Genomic DNA, 27,987 nt, shown 5'->3' with positions numbered 1-27,987 from the left:
TTCCCCACCGTTCCAGGGGAAGTGCCCCAAGGACCAAGGAACGTTGCGTATTCTCCGATTTGCTAAGACGGAGAGAGCTGCGATGATCCCGCTTGGTGCCGTTTGGAGTGGCAGTGTAAACATTGGCGATCGTAGCAAGACTCTCATTCGGGTCTGATATGGACGTCTGTTTTTCCCCATCACAAGATGCTTCTGGGCTGCCGATTACCTTATCTGATGGGATTGTCTGTATCCTCCTCAGTGCCCACCTCAATCAGGTGTACCTTACCTTGATGAAATGAGTCTCGGAAGCTCTGATTGGCTAGCCACCGAAACAACTGTTGCGCGGTGCAGCAGGAAGCGAGAGCGCGCGAACGAGTGGTTGGACGAGGAAGGTCAGGTGAAGATGCCGGCTACCGAATCCAATTGGCCCAGCACATCTTGCAAATGGACCGTGCGTCCGGTCGAGGTGTTGCTCGCTTACCTCATCCGCCGATGCGGAAGCGGGTGTTGAAGCTGGACTGGCGGCGCGGGCTGCGGGTGGTGTCGCCAGCGCAGATGCGGAGAGGTGGAGCTGAAAGGCGGTCAGGCCCAGGTCAGTCGCTGTTCCAAACTTCCATTGCTTCCATCCACGGGGTCGGCCATCTCAGGACCTCGGTCTGTACCGATACCGATGCCACCCACGGCCTGAGGTCACGGTCGGCTGGCCTCCACTCTTGCTGCTCAGTCCCGACATCACACTTCTGGGGTGCACGCCGCAGCATTAGATGAACTGCTTCACATGTCATGTTGACGATTTTCATCTCCCGTCGGACAGGCTTCGGGCATCGAGGGAATTGAGAACCGAGTCGCACGCTACCTAGAAGCATTTGTTAGACCCCTAAAATTTCCGAAGCCTCTCTCTCGCTTTAGCATCGTCTGCAAAGGCAGCCCGGTGATAGGTAGTCAATGGGAGCCAACGGCAGACATAGGTAGCTGCTGATAGGCTTGGTTGCGAGAGCTGACCTCAGCTCAAGGTCCCATTCCTAATTTTTTGCGGCCGCACTGATGAGGCACCTTTCCGCACCCGCACTCAGCACCTAAATCTGAGGTAGCACCTGAGCACACACCCAGCTGGGTTCTCCAAGCTAGCCGCTGGCGCTGGCACTGAACGCCAACCTGTCACTCAACTCTCCAAAAACTCCAAATAATCGCACGTCCAACTCTCGACTCCGTCAACCTCTCCCCCGCCCGACTGCTGCAGTCCCGAAATGTCGTCGCGGTAAACGCTGGATGAAAAAAGGTGGTCCTCGCGCCAACACTGAAATACCCACCCGTCGTCACCGAATCGGCACGCACCATGACCGCTGCTACCGTGCAAGAACACCAACCTCACCCCCGTCCTTCACCCGCCAGCCATCTCCGACAGTCGAGCTCCTCCAAGCCGCCCACGCTGTCTTCCTCTCAACCCCGCCATTACCCCAGCATATCGCGAAGGACCAACAGCACCGCGCTGCTTGGTGTTAATGGAAGTCCTACGATGCCTCCCCCTCAGCGTCCCAACGGCGCTTCTGCCTTCGCCGATGCGACGGCGCAACCCTCTCCGTCAAATGGCCACCCTCCCCTAGGCCTCCAACGATCCACGAGCCACGACGACTCTTCTGCCAGGCGCCCATCGAGCGCGCCTGGCAACAAGCAAATACCTACCATCGGATTCCCGGCTGGCGAGCAATCCGACTCAGACAGGCCGAAGCGGCCATCAGTAAAACCGCTGCTCATGCGATCAAAGAGCGAATATGGAGGCTCCCGACAGGCCGACGAGGTCGATCACTCCGAGGAAGACATCCCGCATTGGGGCGCGAGACACGGTTTCGAAGAGTATCACGAGTCCCCGGATGTTATCGCTGCACTGGCCAATGTAAGTATACCATTTTCTCTCCTTGATCCGAATCACTTGCACGTCTTCCTTTTTCTCCATCCAAAGCTCTGCGCCTCCCCACTTGGCGGCCTTGTGGCGGCGTCCCCCAGCTAGCCGTAGTCACCGTCTGCGCGCGCCGCGCAAAGAAAGGAGACTCGTGCTTTGCTGCCGGCTTCGTACGCCATGGCTGCAGCATACTCGTCCGGATTCCAGTCCTGAGGGGCGCCGCGGGGCACCACAGCACCCGACTCCGGGTCAACATTCCATTCTTTTTGGGATCTGCGAGACCATGCAGTCACCCGGATGGATGACAACAATGGCTGTGCCAGCAGCCATGGAGACAGATGATCACCATTGCGAAGGCGCTGCTTCGCTGAGCCACTGGGATCTGCTGGTATCTTTACGCATCTTGAACCGTACTGACTCCTGTTTCCAGAACTGGTACATGTACTGGACCGACAAACGACACGAGACGACCGGCAAACCGAAGGCGACGTTACACGAGTTGCAGGATTGGCGCATGCGGGACAGGCTCAAGACCGTCTCTGCTGCCCTAGCTGTGTGCCTCAACATCTCCGTCGAGCCTCCTGACCAGCTCAAGACCAACCCAGGTGCCAAGCTCGAGGCCTGGACCGACCCTACCACTCCGCCGCCCCAGAAAGCTCTCGAGAATATCGGCAAGGCACTTCAGGCGCAGTACGAAACGCTTGCCATCCGCACGCGGTACAAGCAGTATTTGGATCCCTCGGTCGAAGAAACGAAGAAGTTCTGCCAGTCTTTGCGTAGGAATGCGAAGGACGAGCGAGTCCTGCTCCACTACAACGGCCATGGAGTCCCGAAGCCTACTGCCAGTGGCGAGATCTGGGTTTTTAACAAGAACTACACACAGTACATTCCGGTGTCACTGTACGATCTTCAGCAGTGGTTGCACGCCCCGACGATATACGTCTGGGACTGTTCCGAAGCTGGAAACATCCTCAACAACTACCATCGTTTCGTAGAGAAGCATGAGCAAGAGGAAGACGAGGCCGCTGCGAGAGACCCGAACTACGAGAAGACTGTGTTCCAGCCATATATACACCTTGCTGCTTGCGGCGTCAAGGAGAACCTTCCGACAAACCCCCTCCTCCCAGCAGATCTGTTCACTGCTTGTCTTACAACTCCAATTGAGATGGCTCTTTGGTTCTTCGTTCTCCAGAATCCCCTCAAAACCAACATCAGCCCAGAGAGGGCCAAGAAGCTACCGGGAAGATTACAGGAGAGAAGAACACCACTTGGTGAGCTGAACTGGATCTTTACGGCCATCACGGACACCATTGCGTGGACAACGTTACCAAGACATCTGTTCCGCAAATTCTTCAGGCAGGATCTCATGGTCGCTGCGTTATTCCGCAACTTCCTGCTCGCCCAAAGGATCATGTCAGTCTATGGCTGCCACCCGCAGTCGTTCCCTGAGCTCCCCGAGACACGCCAGCATCCTCTTTGGGCGAGCTGGGATCTTGCCGTAGACATGGCTTTGGCGCAGCTCCCCATGCTCGAGAGGAAGGAGAATGAGGGCATTGACTATGAGTATCAGAACTCAACCTTCTTCACAGAGCAACTGACGGCGTTTGATGTCTACCTGACCCGGGGCGACGCCATGTCTCAAAGGCCACCAGAGCAGCTTCCCGTTGTTCTTCAAGTTCTTCTCAGTCAGCAGCACAGAGTTAGGGCTCTGATTCTTCTCGGAAGATTCCTTGATCTGGGGCCATGGGCTGTGCAGCTTGCTCTGAGCATAGGCATTTTCCCCTACGTATTGAAACTGCTGCAGTCAGCGGCGGCGGAGCTGAAGCCTGTCATGATCTTCATCTGGACGAGAATCCTGGCAGTTGACATCACATGCCAGGGCGATCTCATCAAAGACAGTGGCTACAACTACTTTGCCCAAATCCTCAAGCCATCTGAAAGTCTGCCCGTCGTCAACGAAGCAGAGCACAAGGCCATGTGCGCTTTCATCCTGTCCATGCTTTGCAAGGACCACCGTCCCGGCCAAGGCGTGTGCAACCAAACGGACATCATGACCTACTGCTTGGTCCACCTGCAAAACCAAGAGAACCCTTTGTTGCGGCAGTGGGCTTGTCTGTGCATCAGCCAGCTGTGGCAGGAGCTCCCCGAAGCCAAATGGCGCGGTATCCGGGAGAACGCTCCAGCGAAGTTGTCATTCTTGACAAAGGATCCGTGCTGCGAGGTCCGCGCAGCCATGCTCTATGCCATGACTACATTCCTTGGCATAATGGACTTGACTGATGAAGTTGCTCGCATCGAAGAGTCTATTGCCTGGACATTACTGGATATGGCCAACGATGGAAGCCCAATGGTTCGCCGGGAATTCCTCGTTTTCTTGTCTCGGTTCATCGTCCGTTTCGAGAGCAAGTTCATCGTTGCTGCGTACGAACAACTGCAAGAGGAGAGGGAGTACCTGCTGTTTCCTCCAGGTCAAGATGGCATGGATCACAAGATGGGGTTGCACTATACGCGCAAGGAGAACAGAAACCCTGACGGAACTATCAAGCCTACGGCTCACGGTTTCGCGCATAATACTGTCTTTGCTGCCTGCTGGAAGCACGCCTTGATGCTCAATGTCGACCCTCACCCCGAGGTTCAGCGCGATGCAACCATCATTGTGGATTACGTCCACCAGGCAGTCGCGACTTCGGCCATTGGCGAACATGCTCAGATCCTAATCGACGATATCCGCAAGAGGGCGAAGCGAGCTTCCACAAAGAATCACTTGAACTTGAACAAGCGAAGCACTGCCATCGGAGTCTCCAACGCCATGGCGACCCCACCGCTAGCCTCCCCGAGCTTGCTCCGCCGCACAGCGAGCTTGCTGTTCACGCTACCTCTGTTCGGCAACGATGGCAAAGCGGAGACCGGCGAGAAGCCCAACTACGGCTCACCGGCGCCCTCACCAGGACTGCAAAGGGTGGGGTCCCAAAAGATCAAGGCTCCTGAGCTTGCTGCCGCGCCACCAGAACAGAGCGACCCTACGGCAATTCATGCCAACTATCACGTCGCGCCAGAGCCCGTTTCTGGTGGCTATGAGGAGAGAAAAGTAGGCGAGGAAACTCCAACTTTGCCTCTCCGAAGCACTTTCTTGGAGTGGTCCATTGAGTACTTTTGCGAGCCTCAGATGAAGCCCAGCGAGTCAGATGAGCCCGGCAGTACCGAGTATAACGAACGCCTCTGGAGAAGATCTCGTAATGATTTCATCCTGACTGAGACGCAACCACTCAAGCAGTATGCTGGCAGTCACAAGTGGAACTACCAGCTTGGCATCACCAATAATGGTTCACAGCCGGCCAAGATGGAGTTCCACCAGTTTGAGGACCATCTTGCTGTGGCCGACGATGGGAATACGGTCTGCGTGTGGGATTGGAAGAAGCACGCTCGACTCAGCAAGTTCTCAAATGGCAACCCTGAAGGGTCAAGAATCAGTGACATGAAGTTCATCAACGAAGACGACCAGGCGTTCCTGATGACGGGTTCGTCAGATGGTGTGATTCGGATCTACCAGAACTACGACTCGGACAAGTCCATTAACTTAGCCTCGGCCTGGCGGGCTCTCACGCACATGGTCCCCAGCAATGTCAACTCGGGCATGGTATTCGATTGGCAGCAGTCAACGGGTCGCGTGCTGGTGGCTGGCGACGTGAGAGTAATCCGAGTGTGGTCTGCAGCATACGAGACATGCATCATGGACATTCCCGCTCGGTCGGGGTCCTGTGTCACCTCTTTGACCTCTGATCAGATGACGGGCAACACGCTCGTCGCTGGATTTGGAGACGGTGCTGTTCGCGTTTTCGACACGCGTCTGAGAGCACAGGACTCCATGGTCAAGAAGTGGAAGGACGAGACAGACAGGCAGTGGATCAAGAGTGTCCACATGCAACGTGGCGGACAACGCGAGTTGCTCAGCGCAAGCAGGAACGGCAAGGTGAAGCTATGGGATATCCGCATGGACCGGCCACTCCAAGTTTACCAGACGACGCGGGATACTCTCCGGACAGCCAGCACCCATGAACACCTGCCGGTGTTTGCTGTGTAAGTGAACCAAGACTCAATCTTTCACGACAAGGTACTGACCAGACACTTAGTGGTACTTCCGCGCATGCCGTTAAGGTTTTCAACTTCGACGGGCATGAGTTGTCTCGCGTTGAGCCATACTCGAGCTTCCTTCAGCAGAACAGGGGATCACCGATTGCAGCCACGTCCTTCCACCCCCATCGGCCCATTCTTGCATGTGCAGCCCGGGGCGATTACCACGTGAATCTCTTCACCTGCGAGAAGTCTGAAACAAATTCTCTGGTTGCTTAGTTCGCATCCATTGGAAGCTAAAAGACCTTCTCTACTGTATTCTGAAAACGGCACTAGAAAGATTTCATTGCTGTATGTACCTATTACACGTTTTGCGTTCATTTCAGGGCGGCAGCATACCAGGATTGGCAATTCAGGTTTGGCGTTTGATTCGGTAGCATTGTGCACCACGGGAGAGGAAGGATTGATTGAGATATCTAATTGTAGTAACTTGCTGGCCTAAAAGCCAATTGAATCATGAAAATTGTGTTGTGCCTCAAGACTGCCTCAATTCCATGAACCAAAAATTGAAACTACGCGAATTGAGTCACTCAGGGAACGCCTTTGGTGCATGGGGAAGTCGCACGCGGCTTATCGATATGCAGGAGCTCCTTACCCCACCTGTGCGCTGCCCCTCCATCGAAATATCCAGGCCGTGGTGTCACTCGTTTTTTTTTTAACAGTCACACCGAAAGCTCAGGCCACGAGAGTCACGGAATCGCCCTTTTAAACGCAACAAACCGACGGCCAACCCTCCATTCGACTCCCAATTGTTTCCTCGAAAGATCAAGCTCGACCGCAAACATGGCTGACGCGCCGACCGAAAAGCCCACCGAAAACCCCGCCGCCGCTGCTGCCCCCGCAGGCGAGGAGGGTGGTGAGAAGCAGTCCAAGAAGGGAGCGAAGAAGGCCGAGGCCAAGGCGAAGAAGGAGGCCGAGAAGGCCAAGAGAGCCGCTGAGCGCCAGGCTGCCGAGGCCGCTGCGAAGGCTGCCGGCGGCGCTGGTGGTGAGGACCTGGCCAAGGACAACTACGGCGATGTCACCCCCAAGACCAAGGTCGACGCCGAGCGCGTGAACCTGAAGGCCATTGGCGACGACCACGTCGGCAAGAGCATCAAGCTCCGCGCCTGGATCCAGAACTCGCGCATGCAGGGTGCCAAGATGTGCTTCATCGAGCTCCGCGAGGAGCGCGATTGGGCTATCCAGGGCGTGATTGCGGCCAGCGCCGAGGGCAAGCCCGTTTCCAAGCAGATGGTCAAGTGGATTGGCGGCATCTCCCTGGAGTCTTTTGTGCTCATCGAGGCGACCGTTCAGAAGCCTCTCGAGCCCGTCAAGAGCTGCAAGGTCAGCAACTACGAGCTTCACATTACCAAGCTCTACGTTGTCGCCCCTGGCCCTGAGTCCCTGGCCATGTCGCTGGCCGTCTCCAACCGCGCCATTTCCAGCTTCGACGACGAGGACCCCAACGCTCCCCCGGCTGACAAGGCTGTCGAAGAGGTCAAGGCTGGTGTTGAAGGTGTCAGCATCGACAGCAGCGCCGTTCCCAGTGCTAGCTTGTCGACCCATCTCAACAATCCAGTTATGCACAAGCGCGCGGCCTGCCAACAGGCGATCGCCGACAGTACGCTCTCCAAGACCCAAGACCAGACTAGATGCTAATGATTGTAGTCCGCATGCAAGTTCGCAAGCTTTTTGCGGAGTATCTGGACTCACAAGGCTTCGTCCAGTTCGAGCCTCCCTGCCTCATTGGTGCCGCTTCCGAGGGTGGCGCAAACGTCTTCCAGCTCCCCTACTTTGATAACAAGAATGGTGCCTGCTTGGCCCAGAGTCCGCAATTTTACAAGCAGTTTGAGATTGCCGGAGGCCGAAAGAAGGTACAAAAAATCCTCCGTCCAGAGAACAATTATTGACCATTCTAGGTATACTGCATCGGCCCTGTGTTTAGAGCAGAGAACAGGTACGATATTTACTACTACTCCGTACTTGAAAAACTCTTGCTATTCGGGCAATGTCGAAAAACTATGGAGCAGTACACACGCTTCCAATCAATCAGATCAATCGCATTAGCCTAACCCGACTTCACGCTGCGCACAAATGAAGCTATCGCGGCCTTCGTTGGGCGTCGTTAGTGTGTGTGATTGAAGTGGCAGATCTGATTGGTTGGAAAAGGGGGTACTGTCCGAATAGATTTCTCACACTGTCCGGATAGCAAAACGCATCTGATATGTTGCAAAAGCTCTGTATCTAACTTTCATCAGCAACACGCCGAGACATCTCACTGAGTTCACCGGACTTGATCTCGAGCAGGAGATCGAGGAGGACTATGCCGAAGTTATGGACACGCTCGAGAACGTATTGCTCTACATCTTCCGTGGTCTCAAGCAGCGATGCCCGGAGCAGATCGAAAGTGTTCGCGCAGTGTACCCCAGCGAGGATTTCCTTCTCCCTGGGCCTGGCGAGAAGGTCCTTCGCATGACGTTCGCCGAAGGACAGAAGCTTCTCCGCGAGGAAGGCCCCGAAGAGTACCGCAACGTTTCCGACGATGAGGATATGTCTACGCCACAGGTACGGTTGGCCCTGATCCATTCACTTTCATGAGCGTCCGCTGACACAGCACTCCAGGAGAAAGCCCTCGGCGCGCTGATCCGAAAGAAGTACAACACCGATTTCTTCGTGTTGGACAAATTTCCCGAGGGAGCCAGACCCGTAAGTACTGACAAGGCTGATTCAAAAGGAGTTGTGCTCATGACGAATTAGTTCTATGCTCTCGAGGATCCCGAGAACCCCAAGGTCACGAACGCCTACGACTTTTTCATGCGCGGTCAGGTAAGTTTTTAGAGTTGTCATCGACTCGCCGATGGCCAATATTCCCCTTATGGTGGTGCAGGCGGCTGGCCGCTGCGATGGTTTCTCGCCGGACGAACCTATCCTCCTAAGACAGAATAGATGCTTTTACGATTAACTATGGTTGGACGAGCTGACATTATCTCAGGAAATTCTGTCTGGAGGCCAGCGTATCCACATTCCTTCCGTGCTTGAGGCTCGCCTGCGCAAGAAGGGCATCGACCCCAACAGCCAGGGTATCAAGGAATACGTCGATGTGTTCCGCAGCGCTGGTGTTCCTCCCCACGGCGGTGGCGGTATCGGTCTTGACCGTGTTGTGGCTTGGTTCCTTAACCTGCCTTCCGTCCACTTGGCGAGCTACTACCCCCGCACCCCCAAGAGACTTACGCCTTAGATGGATTAAAACGATGAAGAAGTTTTGGTGGAATACTTAGCTTGAGTCAAGAATTGAATGTGTTGTCAAGATCACATATCTCTGCGACTGAGAAGCCATCGTTGCATAACGTGACTTGCGTAGCGAGGTCAACGAACTTGCTATCGTCGTCAAGACTATGGGTTGACAGGAGCAGCGTACGGTTCGATCAACTAGAAGCACTTCGAATAGGGTTTTCTAGCTGGGCAATGTCAGTTAGCTATTCGGGCATTGTCCACACACGCGTGTAATCCGGATACCCTGTCGGCTCCCGTATTTTTCCTGTGCTAAAGCGACTACATTTCCCATATACTTGCTTTCGTCGTCACTGTCGTCGCCGATATCGTCGTCACTCTCGTCGTCGCTGTTATTGTCGCTGTTGTTGTCGCTATCGTTGTCGGCCTCGTCGTCGTCTATCGTCCTTATGATTCTTGCTACCCCTATTCATTTCTCTACTACTATCGTCCTTGTAAAAGTTACTGGGGACATTGCCTGGATAGCCATATAACACTGCTCGGCCAGCGAAACTCCTTTGAATGCACGAAGATGCTAGCGGCTGGTGGGGTTATGCCATCGAAGTTTGCAAGGTTGAGTTCCTCAGAAGGAAGGAATGATCGCTGGGGATTCGAACCCCTCCTCTTTTGAGGATACCAGTGCGACCTTTAGGGACCAAGCCCAAGGAATCTCAACCTATGGGCATAAGCCTTTCAGGAAGTAGATGGGCATGAACCCTTCAAGAAGTCGTAGGCATAACCTCTTCAGGAAGTGTGATGAGATTAGGCCGAAACCAAGGCTCACGCCATTAGAAAGGTAGAAAGTTCGGCTAACGCCGGTGGAAAAGCAGGAGTAACCTTGCCAGCATCGCTCTCATGATTTGTTTGCCGCGGTAAAGGTCTTGACGTAGGAACTATAGTTAGTAGTCCAGATCTGCGCCCGCATCGTCGTCAAGGCGGAGGCCTCAGAAGATTCGGCCTGCGAAAAATAAATCGTCGGAATCGGTGTTGGACAAGTCTAGGAGAAGTCTAGGCCGAGAGATTCGACGTCAGAGTATGAATCCTCTTCCGTGGATTCTGACGCACTATCCTCCCTAGCAGGACCACCTCCCTAGTTCTGAGGCTGGGAATTCACCAAGACATCACCGTTCATGGTGGGTTTAATATTGGCAACAAGGGCGGCATGAGTGCTTCCAGGTGTCGTGGTTGCGTGGGATGGTCTCATGTGGGCGGTACCGCATGCCGGGTCTGCGGACGTGAGATGAAAGTCCAACACAGGAGGAGGAGCTGTTGAAGCTGAAGGCGTGTTGCTTGGAGGCGTGTGGTGCGGTCTGTTCGTGTGATGTCTGTTCTGAAGAGGCAGGCGCTGCACTGTTTGTTAGTGATGCCGGGAATTGAAGCACACCAGGTTGGACAAGGATTGTACACTGACCGGTCTACGATGTGTATGGACTGCTTCGAGAGTCCGCCCGTAGAATCCTCCTTTTCTCTCCTCAAGGTTGACCTCCTCCACGAGGGTTTTTGCTGCATATTTGTTCTCGCACACGATCCAAACATAGCCCATGTTTTGCTTCTTCGCCTTCTTTGCTGTGTCATCCTTTTCTGGCCAGTGGTACTCGACCTGGCGCGGACGAATGATTCTGTCGACATGGACTTCTACCTGTGATTCCGTCTTGAACCAGTGAAGCTTCTTCAAAAAGACAACCTGACCGTTGGTCTCGCGAGGAGCCAAAGTGTCCTTGATGGTTTGAGTCGACATGTGGAAGGAAGGCATCCTGGTCCACAAGTTAGCTACCAAAAAAAATGGAAAAAAGTAGAATAGAAATCATTATTCGCTTGTAGGTTTTCTTGTGCGTGATTGTTGATTTTTTTTTCGGGTGCGAAAATGTTGCAAGTTCTTGTGCCAGTTAGATAGAAGATTTTGTCTCTGGCTATCGAGGTAGGACCCATTTCCAATCATTCTGTCAGGCTTGATTGGATCTGATCGGCTGATAGCCCCAACATCTTGAGGAAGCCGCGATCCCGCTATTAGGCCACTACCTTCTGCTCTATCTTATCTGCGGCCTTCACCTCCAAACTCAAGCTCACGATGCTGTCTACCGCCGCAGCGAGGAGTCTGTGATGGTTCATACAAATGTTCCCGCAGGGACCGCATTTTTTTCTTGTGTCTGCGCGGTTACGTTCCCTACGTGTCCAATAAATTTCACATCTTAAGTCGTCGAGAACGATAGTTGACAGGAATAGTAGCCGCTTGATTTAGTACAGGAAAAATAAGGTCCAGTTTCCTCTCGTAATGCTCGCGACAACTAGCTTCATCCTCGGCGAGAGCTATGATTAGGCCATTTTCATAGGTAACCATCATCCGGCTCAGATCAAATTCTGCTGTTAGCTACAGCTTTCAATACGACATGGCTAGTCGAGGGGGGTTACTTCGAAACGATGAAGACCATAATTCTTCCCTCGGAAACGCGCTGTGACGACTTTTTCTTCATTGCAATTGAGCAGCGTATTAGATGGTGAGAATTGGTTACATTTCATGTCAATGACCCACGAAGCTGCAGATGTGATTAACGACTGGCTTTGGAAGGCAACCAATCATCTGCACGTCGTGAGGGCGCAGCACTCAGATAAGCGAGCCCGGCCGTCTCTACAGATCAGGCTGAACATCACAAAAAACAAACTCTCTTTTGTACATAGTCATTGCGGCGAGACTTCCTGCAGCAATAATGAGCTTCGGTTTCGGAGTAGGCGACTTTATCGCCGTGCTGGATAAAGCGAAGCTCTATCGCGAGCGCTTTGCCGATGCTCCGGATCACTTTGACTCTCTTGGTCGCGAGTATGATTACCCAGTCATCGTCATATCTGACTAGTATGTCTAACGGTCGTTTCCTCCACAGGATTGCATCCCTTACGTCGATACTTGAATACATTGGCCGCGTCGAAGACCAGCTCACCGAAAGCGAAAAGGAGGCCTTGGCCCCTTCTATCAAAGAGTCCACAAAGCTTCTGGGCGAGCTGGAGAAGATTTTCAATGACAACACGAGCTTGGAGAAACATGAGGGCACTAGCAAGCTGGCCAACCTGAAACCTCGGGCTGTCTGGAGACGCCTAAGGATAAAGCCCGAAGACATTCAGAAGCTACGGCAGCGGATTACCATGAATGTTCATTTCCTCAGCGCGATCAAGGGATTTAGGGACAGGTACGTCAATGTCGTCAGTAACACTTGATCAGGCTAATTGTGGGTGGAGCGAGGCCATACATTCCACGAAACAAATCGTTACTTCGATACATGATGAACAGACAAGTCGACAAGAAAGAGAGATCCTTGACTGGTTGACAACCACCGACTATGCGCCGCAGCAGCGGGATCATCTTTCCCGTAGATACACCGGCACCAATCAATGGCTTCTGGATTCTGAAAAGTACAAGTCATGGATATCAGGCAAGAGCCAGACCTTACTCTGTCCCGGGATGCCAGGCGCGGGGAAAACCATCATGGCTTCCGTTGTGATAGATGACTTATTTCATCGGTATCAGAACGACAATGACGTCGGCATAGCCTACGTCTACTGCAACTTCAAAGATCAGGATAGACAAAACCACTACGATATGCTTTCGAGCATCACGAAACAACTTACCTAATGTCGCTCTCCAATTCCGGGTAGCCTGAAAGCACTCTACGACGCTCATCAGAGGAGGAAAACCTCGAGAACTCTACAAGAGACCATGGATGTACTTCAGGCCGTGGCTTCTTCCTATCATCGCGTCTTCGTGATCATTGACGCTTTGGACGAGTGTGAGCCCAAGAGTCGGCAGGCGTTGCTGGCGGGGCTCTCCCGGCTGCAAAAGCGACATCCCACAAATGTACTGGCAACAACCAGAGAGATCCCTGACATCATCGGATCTACCGACTTCAAGAACGCAGAAACTTTGCGGATTCAAGCTAGCGACATTGATGTGTTGCGGTACATATCAAGTCGCATACCAGACATGCAAACTTTTGTGCAAAGGCGCCCCGAGATTCAAGAAGAAATCCAGAAAGGTATCTTATGCAGAATCAACGGAATGTGAGTTTCACTACACCGCAGAAAAAATAAGTCAAATACTTATCAACTCAGGTTTCTTCTCGCCAAATTGCTCGTTGACTCATTATCCTGTAAGACCACCCCCAAGGCCGTTCGAAAGGCCCTGGCTGCTGCATCTGCCGAGGACGACACATACGCATATTTCTATAATGAGGCCCTGGAAAGAATATGCGTGCAACCGCCTGCGCACGTGCAGCTTGCAAAGCAGGTACTCTTTTGGATCGTATTCGCCAAACGACCTTTGCAGATGAATGAACTCCAGCATGCTTTAGCTGTGGAGGAAGACGAGCCGGATATTGAGGAAGACAACATCCCCTCCGCCGAGATCCTCATTTCTTCATGTGGGGGTTTGGTGACCCTGGACGAGCAAGGCGGGATCGTTCGATTGGTTCATCAAACAACACAGGAATTTTTCAACAGAAGAAAAAGGGGCCTATTTCCGGAAGCGGATGCCGAAATCACGAACATATGCGTTCGTTATCTTTGTCTCGGACAGGTTCAGCGACTCATTAGAAACCGTACCCAGAATATCCCATCTTACAGAAAGCCGTATCATTTCGAGTCCTTCGCTCTCAGAGACCTCAGAAAGTCGGAATTCCCTTTCTGCGAATACGCCATCCCATACTGGGGACATCACGCAGGCAGTTGCGAGACAACCCCAAGCAACATCGCCCAATTACTCAAAAGCCGAGAAATGCTTCGGGGCCTAGTCACTATTTTGAGCGATCTCATTGGAGAGGATGTACCATCTACGGGAGCACACTTAGCAGCGTGGCTTGGTTTGCGGCAGGTTTTTGAAAATCATTTACTGCCCGCAGAAGATGTGACTTTTGTCGATCGCAGAGGGCAATCGATTTTGTCGTGGGCAGCTCATCGAGGTCACACCGACTTAATCAAACACGTTCTAGAAAACGACACACTACGAATGAAAAAGTGCTACAACCGAGGGAACACCGAGTTTTTCCACCTGGCACTCTTCAAAGCCGTAGAGTTCAGTCATCCACACGTGGCTCGCAGACTCATCCAGTTTGCTTCTGATGAAGATCTCGACTTTGAAAGTGCAGACGGCCCTTCGCTTCTAGATTTGTGCATTGAACAGAGAGAGATGACAATTATCCGCTTGCTTCTTGACCGGCCACGGCATCGACTATCAGATACCCAGAGGCCCACGATCATCAAAGGCGTGGATCTCGAAAAGATAGGAGATCACGGTACACCGCTGGGATCCGCAGCCGCCAAAGGCCTCGACGAGGTAGTCAAACTTGTCTTGAACCTTGGAGCAAATGTTGAAGCGGTCGACAGAGCTGGACAAAGTCCTCTGTTTCGAGCTTTTCAATCGGGTCATGCGTCTACAATTAAAATACTATTGCAGAACGGCGCTAAGTATTTGGGTCAATGTGCAGAATCGTTGGCGCTCTGGCCTGCGAACAACCAGGGTTTGATCCTCAGGTTGCTGGTCAATGGTGGCGCAGACATTGAATCTAGAAATGAGAGAGGCATGACTGTGTTGGCATGCGCAGCAGGGGCTGGTCAGCTACCAATACTGGTCTCACTCCTGGATTATAAAGCCAACATCGAGTCTAGAGATAACGCAGGTCACACGCCCCTCTGGCACGCCCTCATTAATAGTCAAGCCTCGACTTTTGAGATGCTCCTGAAGAGAGGAGCGAATGTCGAAGTTATAGATCGACAGAGAGATACGCTTTTACTCTTAGCCGCCAAGAAAGGCTTGATCTCAATGCTGGAGATGCTCCTGAAAAGAGGAGCGAACTTCGAAGTTGTAGATCAACAGGGAGATACGCCTTTACTCTTAGCCGCTAGGAAAGGCTTCTTGTCGATGCTAGAGATGCTCCTGAAGAGGGGCGCGAACATCGAGGCTAGAGATCAACAGGGAGATACACCTTTATTCTTAGCCGCCAATAAGGGTTTGACACCGATGCTAGATATGCTTCTGAGATTCGGAGCTCAAGTCGATGCTCGCAACAAATATACAGGTCAAACCCCTCTTTGGAACGCCATTGCTTGTGGGCAAACCTCGGCTCTGCAGCTTCTCATCAGTCAAAATCCCATGATTGAAGCCACAGATCTTACAGGACGTACTGCTTTGTCATTTGCTGCTGGAATGTCCAATTCATCAGCCTTGGAGACACTGTTACAACATGGTGCTGTCGTAGATGTTTCGGATGGGAATCATCGGACACCTTTGTGGTATGCTGTAGCGGAAGGATCAGAGGTCAGTGTCAAGACTTTGATCGATTACGGAGCCGATGTGAATTGCAGGGACAGCGATGATATAACGCCCATTATGAAAGCCGCCGAATCAGGCCAGTGGTCTAAGTTAGCGAAGCTCTGGCAATTCGGGGCCGATCCATCAGCTTATGACAAGCTTGGGCGAACAGCACTGTCAAAAGCCGCAGGGGCTGACCGCAACTCGATATATAGTACAGACGTCTTGAAAATCAAGCGGAATCCTGGCGTCAAAGTCCCTGGCAGGCATAAGGACTCTTCGGTCTTTGACGCAGATCCGCCCATCATGTCAATGAGCCAGCATCTGACGGAAGGTCGTGACAGCCATGGACGGACTTCCTTATGGTGGGCTATCACCTCGGGGAAAACGAAAATGGTGGAAGTGTTGTCAAAGATGGTGGACGAAGTTGAGGGTTTGGACAAGCAGTGCAGACCTCCCTTGATGAGCGGCTCACCTGACGAGGCCAATGGTAGAAAGATGGTGCAGCTACTTCTGGAGCATGTGTCTCAGTTTGGCCCTAGCGGCGAAAGGCTGAGGTCACAGGAAGGAATATCTGAAAGAGCCATCAGCTATGTCCAGACCTTCCTGGAGTTCAACGGCATTGACCCCAGCGGAATCGGGTTGTGGCACAGCCTCAAGCCCGGGATGCCTTTCTCGCTTGTCGTATCAAATGGCCCCGTCCAGGAATACGCCTCACAGTCGAAGGGGGAAGCGATGCCTCTTCAAATCTTATGGATCATGCTGGGCTGGGCCAAATCCGCCATGGATAGCATTACGACGCCCTGGCCTCATAATCCAAATGGAACCATTCTTCGGGGTTTGGGCCCAGTTGGGGTCGCAAACAGGCCTATTCCAGGCCCCTTCGGGCACATGCAGAATCACCCGACGCCGAGCGGGAGTGCACTTCAGCATTTTGGCCCCGGAAACTTATTATATGACAAACCTCAGTGAAGAATATAGCCTGGTTTCTAACAGGATGCTTGGCAGCGCATGAGCTGAGTCTACAGAGCCCGAGGGTGTTTTCAGGGCAGTAGCATTCTTCCGATGTTAAATTCTCACCAATTGCCTATTTCAAAACATTGAGTCGAGCATTTGGCCCTTGTCCACTGTCTGTTATGGCCAGTATGAAGATACATGTCCAGAGGGTGGCGGTCCGGTAGCCGCAGATTTCTGAACAGTACGTAGATTTTATGCAATTAAGACATACGGTATAGTTGAGTACTGTTGCCTGTTGATTTCAGGAAATTCTCACATCCATCAACTAATGATTCACTGATTATGAACATTGATAAGTGATAAGCGCGACAAATTCAGATTCGCTCCTTCATGTAAACTGATACAAACCACGTAGCATCCTAGAAGTTCTTGGCGAAGAACTCGAGAACAGTCTTGTACCCACGAGTATACTCCTCCTTGACGCGCGCGTCCTCCAAGTTAGACCGGGCTGCCATCCATCCGTGGATCTGGTCCTTGAAGATCTCAACGTGCTTCGCAACACTCAGGTTATCCTCGAACTTCTTGACATCCTCCTCGCCCTCATCTTTGGAAGCAAGCATGATCAGGGGGACCTTGATGCCCTTGGCATCCGCGGGGTCGACCATGGCAGGGTGAACCTCGGCGCCGGCCTTGAAGGGGTTGCTATCGGAAGATGTGACGAGGGAAACAACCTTGCCTCCCCAGCAGTACTGCAACTCCAATCAGCTCTGTGTTCGCAAGCAATCATCTCAATTTACATGTACTTACACCAATGGTAGCGAAAGACTCGATGGAGGGGTACTTTGACTGAATAGCCTTGACGTATTCGGGGGTCAGCTCGGCAATCTTAGGGGGAGGGAACCTCTGAAAGAAGGCGCCGAGCTTCTGCTGCTTCTCCTCGTTGTCGGGAGGGAACCACTCGATGTTGGCGGGCTCGCCGGCGAACCAGTCGGGGATGAAGACACGGTACTTCTCAGCACCGGCGGTGGCCAGGATATCGGCGCCCTGCAGGGTCTGGGGGAAGAAGCCGAAGATGTCGAATGTTACGACGATGGCCTTCTTTGCGTCGGCGGGGCCGGTGACGTCTGCAAGGCAATGCGGGTCAGCGATAGTTCCATATCGTAGATGCGATTGAGGGCTGACGAACAGGTCTTCTTGCTACCAATCTCCTCGTAGGAACCCTTAGCTTCGTAGCCCTTGGCGACGACGGGCGGGATGTTGCAGCAGGCCTCGTGGTGGCCGTGCTGGGCGGGCATGGTGGTAGCCATTCTGGCGGTCTGTGTCGAGAACTGTCGTGAATTGAAAGGCGACGACGTATTAATGGAACCGCAGCAAGTGAAGTTCTTGTTTGCTGTTGTGACGGAAGCTGGTGTTGTTGAGCGCGAAGCTATGGCAGATGTGGAGGAGGAAGAAGTTGCTCTCTGGACCAGGGGTGCTCTGGAAAAAGCTTGGGAAGCGGAGCGGGCTGCTTTGGCAGTGTGGGAAGACATTCAATATTATGGGCAGGTGGGTTTGTCTTGGTTCTAGAGTGGAATGGAAGGTGTGGCTCTCCGGTTTTCGCTGACTTTCACTGACGAAGAATAAGGTAAGGCGGGGGGGCACCGGTTGGTCAATGGGGGCAAGCTTTCCTTGTGCCGTCTTGTGTGTTCGGACGAGGCGTTCTCGCGAATTGGGAGGGGCTCGCGCGCGCGTTCTCTTTCGATGGAGGGGTAAAACGATAAGGAGTCGAGCTGTTACGAGGAGGGGAAGCTGTGGGGGGTGATGTCACCATATCCATGAATGAAACTGAATCGGTACTGGATCGAGGTCCACCCTGCCGGGAGACCCGCTCGTTTGCCGGCGCCGGTCCCGAGCTAGGCCGGACTCTCCGGTAGTTGCAGTCGATGACAATGTTTGAGCTGTTGTTGATGTCGTTGTTGCGCATGCCTATTCCAAATCATCCATTGCCGACATGTCCAGGCAGTGATGGGCACAAATGCATTAATCTGCATGTGTACCTTCCAATTGCCCTTCTCCAAAACCCAGTGCTTTGGTTCGCCCACATTTAGGGGACATAGCTTCGGCCATGGCATACGCATCCGGGGAAGGCTTCCGGCAAGGGGTTTCCCAGCATGCCGCAAGTCCTTGTCCTAGCTCGCACCTTCTCGGGTGTTTTTATGGACGTCGTCAGTTCTCATACTATTCAGCAATCCAGTTCGAGTCCATTGAACGAGCTTTTAGGCAGATGGCTCGGTGAATGGTTACACATGGTTACCTATGATTTTGGGAGTTGTCATTGACTTGCCAGGATGCCCCGCACGTTCCCCCAAAGCTACTCATAAGCTTAAATCCACCTCCACGTAGTGAGCCCTGCAGGAAGATGAGGCATAGGGACTTCTGTCGGACCCCTTGGATGAATTTCGACTGGATTTCGCTCAAAGTGATCAAAGCGATCAAAAGTACAAACATGTCTACATACTATATCTGAGCCGCGGTCCCACAAGCATTCAATCACTTTTGACAATTTAACCGGTCCTTGCTATTCAAGTAGATGGGTATCATAGCCCATAAACCAAACCCCAACACACAAAACCCAGACGAGTCAAATTACCCGTCAACAAATATGTCTCCTTTCCCATTCCGATTCGCAACGCCAACCCTGTCCCAATTGAGCACCAGCACCAAAGCAAATCAGGCGTCATACCCAGAAACTCTCAAATCCTCCAATGCTTTGGTGACAACCATGCCATCTTCCTTGAACGCCAACTTGTCCGCCGCCTCGGCAAAGTCAACCCAGATAATATCAAATTTCGACCGATCCTCTCCCGTCCATCCACTTGGCGCAAGTCCAGATCTGCCCTCAACAACAAAGTAGAATACCATCTTCATCGCCCCAGAGTTCGGATCTGGGTAGTGGCACACGGCCAGCGGCTCCGTGCTGTCCGTCTCCTCCGTAATATCCGGCGCTCCGGGTGGCGCATCCGCCGGCGTCGCCCTCGTCCGGATCTGCAGCGGAATCGGTGTCACCACAACACCGGTCTCTTCCCTGGTCTCTCGCAACGCTGCCGCTAGCAGATCTTCTCCAATGTTCTTCCGGCCTTTTGGTAGTTGGTGAATGCGGTGGCGCTTATTGTACACGAGGAGCACCCGGCGTGCGTTGAGGTCGACAGTGACTGTTCCACAGCTTGTGATGAACCTGTGGGAGGGATAGAAACGTCGGCCGCGAGCCATCTCGGTGACGGTTGGGGCGTACATCTGTGGCTCTTCGGGTAAGGCTGAGGGTGCCATGTTGTCGTCTTTGTTTGGTAGATGCTTCTGGTAAGATAAGAAGTGACAGATGACAGGTCTGGCTTCGAGCTTTGATGATGTGTCTCGACCTGAGGCAGATGAAATCTAGGGTCTGAATCTAGATCAAAACGTGTCTCCCAACAGCGTCTCAGAATGAGTCAACACAACTAGATCAAGCCAGCCCAACGACCGGGGTTATCCCCTTCATATACGCCCACGACTTCGTGGCGGTGAACGTATCACGAGAGCCTGCTTCCTCGAGCTGACGATCCTCGGGTTCGTCGTTGGCTCAGCCGCCCCGTTCCTCCCCCACACATATCTTCGCGACCTGCCAACATCGCAGCCTGCAGACCGGTCTCTTCCCCTCCCCTGCATGTGCCTACCGTCATCCCAACCAGCCAGAGGACGAGATACGGATGAAAAGAGTAAGGCGCGATGCCGCAAGGGGCTTTGCAGCCCGTTTGACACCCTCCTACCCACTGACCGGGGGGGCTTGTCCATTACCAGCAGGTGCAGAGAGGCAGCAAAAAAAAGCCTGAAAGAGAGAGTTGCATATTTTGGGTCCGGTGAAGGGTTCACCGGTGAGGCAAGGATTGGAGATCGGTCAGACTAGGGTGGGAGCGCACTGCATGGGTGTTCGCCTTCGCCCCTCTCCTTCGCCGACGAACCACGGTCTGCCCGGGAACCAAGGAAATGGAAAACGGAAGAATTGAGAAAAAAAAGGGGGTTGTTGAGGTGGTGTAGCCAGACCAACCACGCATGCGGGAAATGATATCTTCGATGAGTGGTGAGATCTTTCCGTTGTGTCGAGTGACAGGCGAATGGGATCAGTCGCGAGCTTCCGCTGCTAGCTCCGGGTAGGTCGAGTTGCGTGTCACCACATGCGCATCCGTCCCATATGTCGCATGTTGGGCTGAACGGCTGAGCATTAGCCGCAAGCTTCTGATTTTCGTCGGACATCGGAAGATGGCCAATGTCATTTCCATGAGATCATCGGATGGCACGACCTTTCACTAGACGAAATGTCGGGTGTAGCTGCCATGATACTACTCAGCCAGACGGCACGTGGATGGTCGTATCTGTAGCCACGTTATTTCTTGCTGGCACGTTTGACCCGCAGAATGCGTGGGGAGAGGACCGAGTTCCATGGTTGCCGGCATCAAGCTGCGTAGGATTGGAGTATGATGAAGAATGAAGAAGATGGAGCCCGAGGTACACCGCCGGCACAGAGTAGGGTGGCGGCCGGTGGGTCCCCGGAGCTCGGTCCGCGCAATTGGCTCCTGCCCCGATCTGCTGCAGAACAGGCCCCGTAATGTTTCTGAACTAGGCAGTCCGTCCCGGATGCCATTTCTTTCGTTTGGCCGAGATGGGCTTTTTACCATCTGATTTTGGGTTTTGAGCCGTTGTCAAGACGGCAATCTGAGATGCTCGCCGTGGCGTCAAATGCAACCGCGGGAAAGCGGCCGGGACATCTAGCCGCTCTTAATGAGGTTCGGATAACACCAAGCCCCGGCATTAGCGGGCAATTGGCGAGGCGACTGTCATTGGAGAGGCGAGTTGATCGTGTGCTTTTCGATCGACCACTGCCTTTCATTGACGCGCCTTGTCCGTAGACTGAAACGACTAGGTGATACTTGGGCTGCCGTGCAGGCGCCTCAACAACGGGTGTAAGAACTTTCTTGATGCATTTCTCCCAACGCCTCATGGATGATCCTAATTCTAAGCATTTTTACATTCTGAATACGCCAAACTTGGTATCACCAGCCTTTACTTCATTACGGCCTGACATGGCTGCCCTGAGACCCAACCCAAGGTACTTGCGAGTGTGCTGCGGGGGAATAATACCGTCGTCCTATGAACCATGGTTAGCAAGTATCGGTGACGTGGATGTTGCGTTGTGACTTACCCATAACCTGGCAGATGAGTAGGTAGCATCGCTCTCCCGCTCTATTCTCTCCTTCAATTCAGGATCGACCTGCTTTCCAACGGTCTCCATCACAGCAGCCAGTTGCTCACCGCCCATGACACCAATACGGGCGTTGGGCCACATCCAGAGGAAGCGCGGGCTGTAGGCCCTGCCGCACATGCCGTAGTTGCCCGCACCGTAGCTACCACCAACAACGACGGTAAACTTTGGTACATCGGCGCAAGCGACGGCCGTCACCAGCTTGGCGCCGTGTTTGGCGATACCCCCACGCTCCGCAGCGGAGCCAACCATGAAGCCAGAGATGTTCTGGAGGAAGACTAGCGGAATGCCTCGCTGAGCACACAGCTCGATAAAGTGGGCTCCCTTGACGGAGGACTCTGCAAATAGGATACCGTCGTTGGCGATGATGCCAACCTTGTAACCATGGATGTGGGCAAAACCGGTGACAAGGGTGGTTCCAAAGTTTTGCTTGAATTCGGAGAACTCAGAGCCGTCAACAATACGAGCAATGACCTCCTTGATGGGCAGGGGCTTCCTCAGGTTTGTGCTGGCAATTCCCAAAAGCTCTTCGGGCGAGTGAAGAGGTTCAGCGTAGTCTTGTACCGGCGCCATCGTTGCGGGGGACTTCTTCGGCCAATTCAGGTTGCTAATGCTACGGCGCGCAAGGGTGATTGCATGGGCATCGTCAACCGCGAGGTAATCGGTCACGCCGGAGACCGAAGAATGCATCTTGCCGCCTCCCAGCTCCTCGTGGCTGATCACCTCACCCGTGGCAGCCTTCACCAACGGCGGGCCCGCAAGGAAAATGTGACCCTGGTTCTCGACAATGATGCTCTCGTCGCTCATCGCGGGGACATAAGCCCCGCCAGCGGTGCACGGACCCATGACGACCGAAATCTGGGGTATTCCCATCGAGCTCATCCTTGCTTGGTTGTAGAAGATGCGTCCGAAGTGATCACGGTCCGGGAAGACGTCCGCTTGGTGGGGGAGGTTGGCACCGCCGCTGTCGACCATGTAGATACAGCTGTCCAATGTCAGTCTTCTTGATTGATTATGCGCAGGACAGGAGCGTCTTACGGAAGCTTGTTCTCCTGTGCGACGGCCTGCGCCCTCAGATGCTTCTTCACGGTAATCGGGTAATATGTGCCGCCTTTCACCGTGCTGTCGTTGGCAACAATCACACAGGTCACGCCCTCAACAACACCGACACCCGTGATGATGCCGCCCGCGGGTACGTCGGCCTCAGGGTACAATTCATGTGCAGCCAGAGGGGACAGCTCCAAGAATGTCGTTCCCGGATCAATCAGCGCAGTGACTCGATCGCGCGGCAGCATCTTCTTCCTCGCAATGTGCTTTTCCCTTGCCTTAGCCGAACCACCGAGGTGCACCTTCCTTGTCAGGTCCTGCATCTTCTGCATGACCTCGCCCATCTGCCGCTCATTCTCCTTGAACTCCTCCGAGGTAGGATCGACATTGGTCTGGAGTCGGGATATGGCGCTCGCCTGGTGCGGCGGGGTGAAGGTCGCGACGGTGCGAGAGGATCGCGGGAGGCCGGGGGCCCTGAAGCTCGACCGGGTCAATTGACGCGACAGCAGCAGGACATCTCTTGTCGACCGTGAAAGAGACATTTTCGAGACGTGTGCGAGGGGTGTTGCCAACGGTACGGCGGCTGGAGAAGGGGGCAATGGAGAAGAACAAACTACATTTGCCGACGGTGCCCTTGGATATGGGAGGATGTTTCGAGAGGAGAGCTCGCTTGCTGACGGGATTCCATTCCAGCGTGTGACGTCCAAGGCATTGGCCTCGGTCCGCGAAAAGCCGCCCGTAGCCGAGCACCTTCTTCTCCCGGTTGGACCTCTGCTGCGGCGTCGAGCTAAGGTAACTCGGATCAACAACAAGACAACAAGCCAATTTCCTCTTCCTCTTCTCTCAATTTTCCTTTTTTTGAAGCCCTTATTTGTTTTGGAGCGCAATCATGTCGAGTGTTCGAGTATTCAGATCGCTGGCGCGTCCGGCTCGCCAGTTGCGACCCTTGGCCGCCCCCGCCCTTCAATCCCGACGTCATTCCTCTAAGCATCCCAAGGGGTTTGAAGCGCCGTCAGAATCCGACCTTTCCGAGCTGCGCGAGCGCGTGCAGGAGTTCACGAGGCGCGACATCACCGAGGAGGTCGCCGCCAACACGGACAAGAGCAATGCCTTCCCTAACGAGATGTGGCAGAAGCTGGGCGAAGCTGGCTTCTTGGGCATGACCGCCGACGAGGATGTCGGTGGTTTGGCCATGGGCTACCAAGCGCATTGCGTCGTAATGGAGGAGATCTCAAGGGCCTCTGGCTCGATTGGTCTCAGCTATGCCGCGCACTCGCAGCTGTGCGTCAACCAGCTCCAGCTCAATGGCTCCCCGGAGCAGAAGCAAAAGTACCTCCCAGGCCTGATTGCTGGTACCAGCGTTGGTGCCCTGGCCATGTCTGAGTCTGGCGCTGGCAGCGACGTTGTTAGCATGAGGACAACAGCGACGGCGGTCGATGGCGGCTACGTCCTCAACGGCTCCAAGATGTGGATCACCAATGGCCCCGATGCCGATCTCATCGTTGTCTATGCCAAGACGGAGCCTGAGAAGGCTTCGAAGGGCATGACTGCGTTCCTTGTCGAGACCAAGACTAAGGGTTTCAGCTGCGCCAGGAAGCTTGACAAGATGGGTATGCGCGGGAGCAACACCGGCGAGCTCAACTTCGACAACGTGTTTGTACCCAAGGAGAACATCCTTGGCAAGCTCAACGGAGGTGTTCGCGTTCTTATGGAGGGTCTCGACCTTGAGCGTCTCGTTCTCAGCGCCGGACCTTTGGGAATCATGCAAGCTGCGCTGGACGTAGCGCTGCCCTTCACCCACCAGAGGAAGCAGTTTGGCATTCCCATCGCCCAGAACCAGTTTATCCAGGGCAAGCTGGCCGACATGTACACAAAGCTGCAGGCCTCAAGGGCATACACCTACTCCACAGCAAAGGCTGTTGACGAGAACGGAATCATCCGTACACAAGACTGCGCCGGTGCTATTCTGTATGCTGCCGAAAGAGCAACAGAATGTACGTTGGATAGCATCCAGCTTCTTGGAGGCATGGGTTACGTGGAGGAGATGCCAGCTTCTAGGCTGTTGAGAGAGTAAGTTTATCCAAGGTCACATCTTGGACTGTGACTAACATAAGATCAGTGCTAAACTGTACGAAATTGGAGCTGGCACGTCAGAGATTAGAAGGATGGTTATTGGAAGGGCGTTCAACAAGGAATATGCGCACCTTGCGTGATGAAAGAGATCTGGCTTATTATGGTCATCAAGGTTTTGTAGAATCGGATGGAAAATTATTAGATCAAGTCTGATGAATACCAAAATTAGGAATTAACACTCAAATCTGGTTTTGCTCCTTTCCATACTGAGACCTTGGCCATCTCAGTTAACTCTGTCTCCACCGTACTATTTGTCATCGTCGAGCAGACTACTCGAACACTCCGCTGAGATTCACGTCCTTGCTGTATCCAATCGCGCTATTAGACCCTTCAGTATTCACGTTGCCAATCTTGACCTTCAACTCGCCCTCAGTTCCATCAGGATTGTGGATTCCGATCAAGCTCTGTGAGCTCTGGGTTACCACATCACCGATCTGGAGGTTGATTCGTCTCTGCCGAATTTGTGCCTGCAGACGCGCGATCTCGTCCTCGTAGTTCTTAATCCAAGTAACAGCGCTCTCCAGCTCGGCTTCCAGTTGCGCGACGCGTGCATTTTGCTCAGAGGCAGAGGGACCATGGTGGTCACGCTGGTGGGCGGCCATTGCTTGGAGTTGCTTGTAATGCTCACAAGCCGCAAAACTGTGGTGTGAAGGGTCAGCATTGGCCTAAATGGCTCCTTTGCTCTCATCTGAAGCCGTAACTCCAAGCTGAATTAGCTAGACTGATATGGAACAAGCTCACTAGTTCGCACCGCTGAGGGCCAGGGTGATGGTAGCCTTGCAGCGGTTGAGATCAGCCTCAAGAGCTTTGACTCTGTCCTTAGCCCAGGCAAATCTGGCCCTGTCGCGAATACCAAGCTTGTCTAGCTTGAGAAGATCCGGAAATTCGTTGTAAAAGCCTTCGCACAGCTTGCTACAATCTTGGAGTGCAGACACAATTCGTTCCTTTTGGGAGACCCAGTTGTCCTGGTCGACTTCGAAACGAAGTGAGACCTGAACGCTCTGGATGATGTTCTCGATGCTCTGGAGCTCTCTTCGGACATTGGCAAGGTATTCCGGCGCTGCTTGCATGCAGTTGATCTCTTTTGATAGGCAACGGATTCCGTGAGATGCTGCGCTCACAAGACCGACAGCTGCGGAGGCGACTGCAAGTGCTTCTGCCATGGCTTCTGCGTGGTGGTTGGATGGAAAGCTAAGAGGGATAATAGAAAAAGACGAGCTGTCGATGGTGATCGGTTCAAGCCCACTGGACTGAATGCCGCAGTACTTATGGGAAAATTCAACAGCCATTCGGGTTGCTCGCAATGAAGCGATGTGAATAGGCAGCAACTGCAGCGACTGGAATGAGCTTCTTGCAAGGCGAAGAATCGTGAAGCAAAGAGTAGTGGTAACAAAACGGGATACTGAGAAAGACATGCGTTACAAACAGACACACTCCAGTCAACGACTATGTCACTGCTGCCCGACAACAACAATGGACCGCCTCCATAACCTTTCCACAGGTTATCTAGCTATTTCTGACAGTCCCCATCTGATTCTGCCTTCTTTTGACGCCCCTTGCGCTCGTCATCTTTTGCCTTCGCAACCTTTCTTCGCCGACTTCATCTCCTGATTTCACACCCACGGCCTTTTCCAGTGTACACCAGACAAGATTCCTCATCAGCACCATCCACTTCATTAGCACAAAATCTGGCATCCAGTCGCGCGAAGACATCACCTATGGTGCAATCATGAGTGGACACGGGAACGCGTCAACGTCAGTGACGATTGGGGACGTCAACGTCGCTGCTGGCGCAACGGCGATTTTGGGCATAAACCAGATTGGCCAGGGTAAGAATCTGTCTTTCTCATTTTCTCATACGTTGGGGATGCTCACATTAGAACGACTTAGGTAAAGGCGACACTTCAGCCAAGCTGCGAGACTGCACAAATGCTCTCTTCATTACCGATCCTAAGGTCGACCGAAACGAACTCCTCATCTTCAAAGGCGAGAGAGTCAAGGGAACTGGGGAATGGATTCGACAAGACGGGACATACAAAGCTTGGCTGAACTCTGGAGACTCTCGGCTCTTGTGGATATCGGGTGGTCCTGGCCGGGGCAAGACGATGCTATCCATCTTTCTCACTGTCGAGTTGCAGATCTTTTTTCGCCGCCCTCTCACGAGAATTCTGTTCTACTTCTGCAAACATGAAAGCGAAAATCACAACACAGCAACCTCCATACTTAGAACCCTTCTTTATCAGATTTTTGACAAGCAGTCCGAGCTTACCCGCCATGTTGCGAGTCGAATGGAAACGGCGGAAAGAACACGAGACACCCTCAATTCTCCGGGGACTCTGTGGCAGATATTTCTGGATGTTCTGGCTGATCCCAGTCTCGGGCCTGTGGTTTATCTTCTGGACGGACTTGACGAGTGCAAAGACGAGAGCACCAAGTGGCTTGTCAAAAGCCTACAGACTATTTTCGACCAATCCGGCCGAGCACGTTTTCAAACTCCAAACATGTTCAAGGTCATAGTTGATAGCCGTGAAATCACCGGACTTCTTGGGTTTCCACGCCTCGACCTCGAATCGAAGACCCATGACATCGCATCAGACGTGCGTCAAGTTATTGAGTCAAAGATCAGACACCATCCAGATTCTTCAAGAAAGAACCGAGCCTTTTGGAGCAAAACCGTTACGGCGATCCAGGAACGTTGCGACGGAACTTTTCTCTGGGCCGGCTTGGTACTCAACGAGATCCTGGAAAAGAATACAGAACTTGAGATCGAACAAGTGCTTCTCGATGTCCCCGAGGGCTTGGATGCCATCTACGCCCGGATCCTCCGCAGTATTCCTGCCAAATGGCGCAAACAGGTCGCACGTCTCCTTCACTGGGTTACATTGGCTTTCATGCCCTTGTGCATATCCCAATTGGAGGACGCTTGGAATACCGGGAGGAGAAAAGACGACATCAAGCAATACAATCTCCGAGACCTTGTGGAAATGTCGAGATCTTTACTCAAAATTGACGGATCCGAAGAGA

The 27,987-nt window shown here is 53.1% G+C and overlaps 9 protein-coding genes across 9 annotated transcripts; 4 read left to right on the top strand and 5 right to left on the bottom strand.

Annotated features, from left to right (window-relative positions):
- Positions 1–1,318: 1,318 nt before the first annotated feature.
- COL26b_004163 (uncharacterized protein) lies at positions 1,319–5,963 on the top strand (the record flags this gene model as incomplete). The annotated part of the gene is made up of 2 exons (XM_053177044.1): positions 1,319–1,876; positions 2,313–5,963. 2 exons carry the CDS (start codon positions 1,319–1,321, stop codon positions 5,961–5,963), a joined length of 4,209 nt encoding a protein of 1,402 aa, XP_053039113.1.
- An 833-nt stretch (positions 5,964–6,796) lies between these two features.
- On the top strand, positions 6,797–9,230 carry COL26b_004162 (uncharacterized protein; the record flags this gene model as incomplete). The annotated part of the gene is made up of 7 exons (XM_053177043.1): positions 6,797–7,613; positions 7,661–7,866; positions 7,912–7,949; positions 8,251–8,557; positions 8,615–8,698; positions 8,750–8,818; positions 8,985–9,230. 7 exons carry the CDS (start codon positions 6,797–6,799, stop codon positions 9,228–9,230), a joined length of 1,767 nt encoding a protein of 588 aa, XP_053039112.1.
- Positions 9,231–10,352: 1,122 nt separating this feature from the next.
- On the bottom strand, positions 10,353–11,000 carry COL26b_004161 (uncharacterized protein; the record flags this gene model as incomplete). Its single annotated transcript, XM_053177042.1, has 2 exons — positions 10,353–10,607; positions 10,674–11,000. The coding sequence occupies 2 exons, from the start codon at positions 10,998–11,000 to the stop codon at positions 10,353–10,355; spliced, it is 582 nt and encodes a 193-aa protein (XP_053039111.1).
- Positions 11,001–11,967: 967 nt separating this feature from the next.
- Positions 11,968–12,469, top strand: COL26b_004160 (uncharacterized protein; the record flags this gene model as incomplete). The annotated part of the gene is made up of 2 exons (XM_053177041.1): positions 11,968–12,077; positions 12,139–12,469. The coding sequence occupies 2 exons, from the start codon at positions 11,968–11,970 to the stop codon at positions 12,467–12,469; spliced, it is 441 nt and encodes a 146-aa protein (XP_053039110.1).
- Positions 12,470–16,930: 4,461 nt separating this feature from the next.
- COL26b_004159 (uncharacterized protein) lies at positions 16,931–17,818 on the bottom strand (the record flags this gene model as incomplete). Its single annotated transcript, XM_053177040.1, has 3 exons — positions 16,931–17,260; positions 17,319–17,635; positions 17,698–17,818. 3 exons carry the CDS (start codon positions 17,816–17,818, stop codon positions 16,931–16,933), a joined length of 768 nt encoding a protein of 255 aa, XP_053039109.1.
- A 1,402-nt stretch (positions 17,819–19,220) lies between these two features.
- On the bottom strand, positions 19,221–19,817 carry COL26b_004158 (uncharacterized protein; the record flags this gene model as incomplete). The annotated part of the gene is made up of 2 exons (XM_053177039.1): positions 19,221–19,725; positions 19,783–19,817. The coding sequence occupies 2 exons, from the start codon at positions 19,815–19,817 to the stop codon at positions 19,221–19,223; spliced, it is 540 nt and encodes a 179-aa protein (XP_053039108.1).
- A 1,729-nt stretch (positions 19,818–21,546) lies between these two features.
- On the bottom strand, positions 21,547–23,372 carry MCCC2 (Methylcrotonoyl-CoA carboxylase beta chain, mitochondrial; the record flags this gene model as incomplete). The annotated part of the gene is made up of 3 exons (XM_053177038.1): positions 21,547–21,669; positions 21,724–22,768; positions 22,822–23,372. The coding sequence occupies 3 exons, from the start codon at positions 23,370–23,372 to the stop codon at positions 21,547–21,549; spliced, it is 1,719 nt and encodes a 572-aa protein (XP_053039107.1).
- Positions 23,373–23,719: 347 nt separating this feature from the next.
- Positions 23,720–25,043, top strand: COL26b_004156 (uncharacterized protein; the record flags this gene model as incomplete). Its single annotated transcript, XM_053177037.1, has 2 exons — positions 23,720–24,900; positions 24,950–25,043. 2 exons carry the CDS (start codon positions 23,720–23,722, stop codon positions 25,041–25,043), a joined length of 1,275 nt encoding a protein of 424 aa, XP_053039106.1.
- Positions 25,044–25,232: 189 nt separating this feature from the next.
- On the bottom strand, positions 25,233–26,033 carry COL26b_004155 (uncharacterized protein; the record flags this gene model as incomplete). Its single annotated transcript, XM_053177036.1, has 2 exons — positions 25,233–25,602; positions 25,705–26,033. The coding sequence occupies 2 exons, from the start codon at positions 26,031–26,033 to the stop codon at positions 25,233–25,235; spliced, it is 699 nt and encodes a 232-aa protein (XP_053039105.1).
- Between the last annotated feature and the right edge of the window lie 1,954 nt (positions 26,034–27,987).

The sequence above is a fragment of the Colletotrichum chrysophilum genome (assembly GCF_026319265.1).
Source record: "Colletotrichum chrysophilum strain AFK26 chromosome Unknown scaffold_24, whole genome shotgun sequence".
NCBI lineage: Eukaryota > Fungi > Ascomycota > Sordariomycetes > Glomerellales > Glomerellaceae > Colletotrichum > Colletotrichum chrysophilum.
The sequence above is the reverse complement of the archived record's forward strand: the minus strand, read 5'-3'. Positions and strand labels throughout refer to the sequence as shown.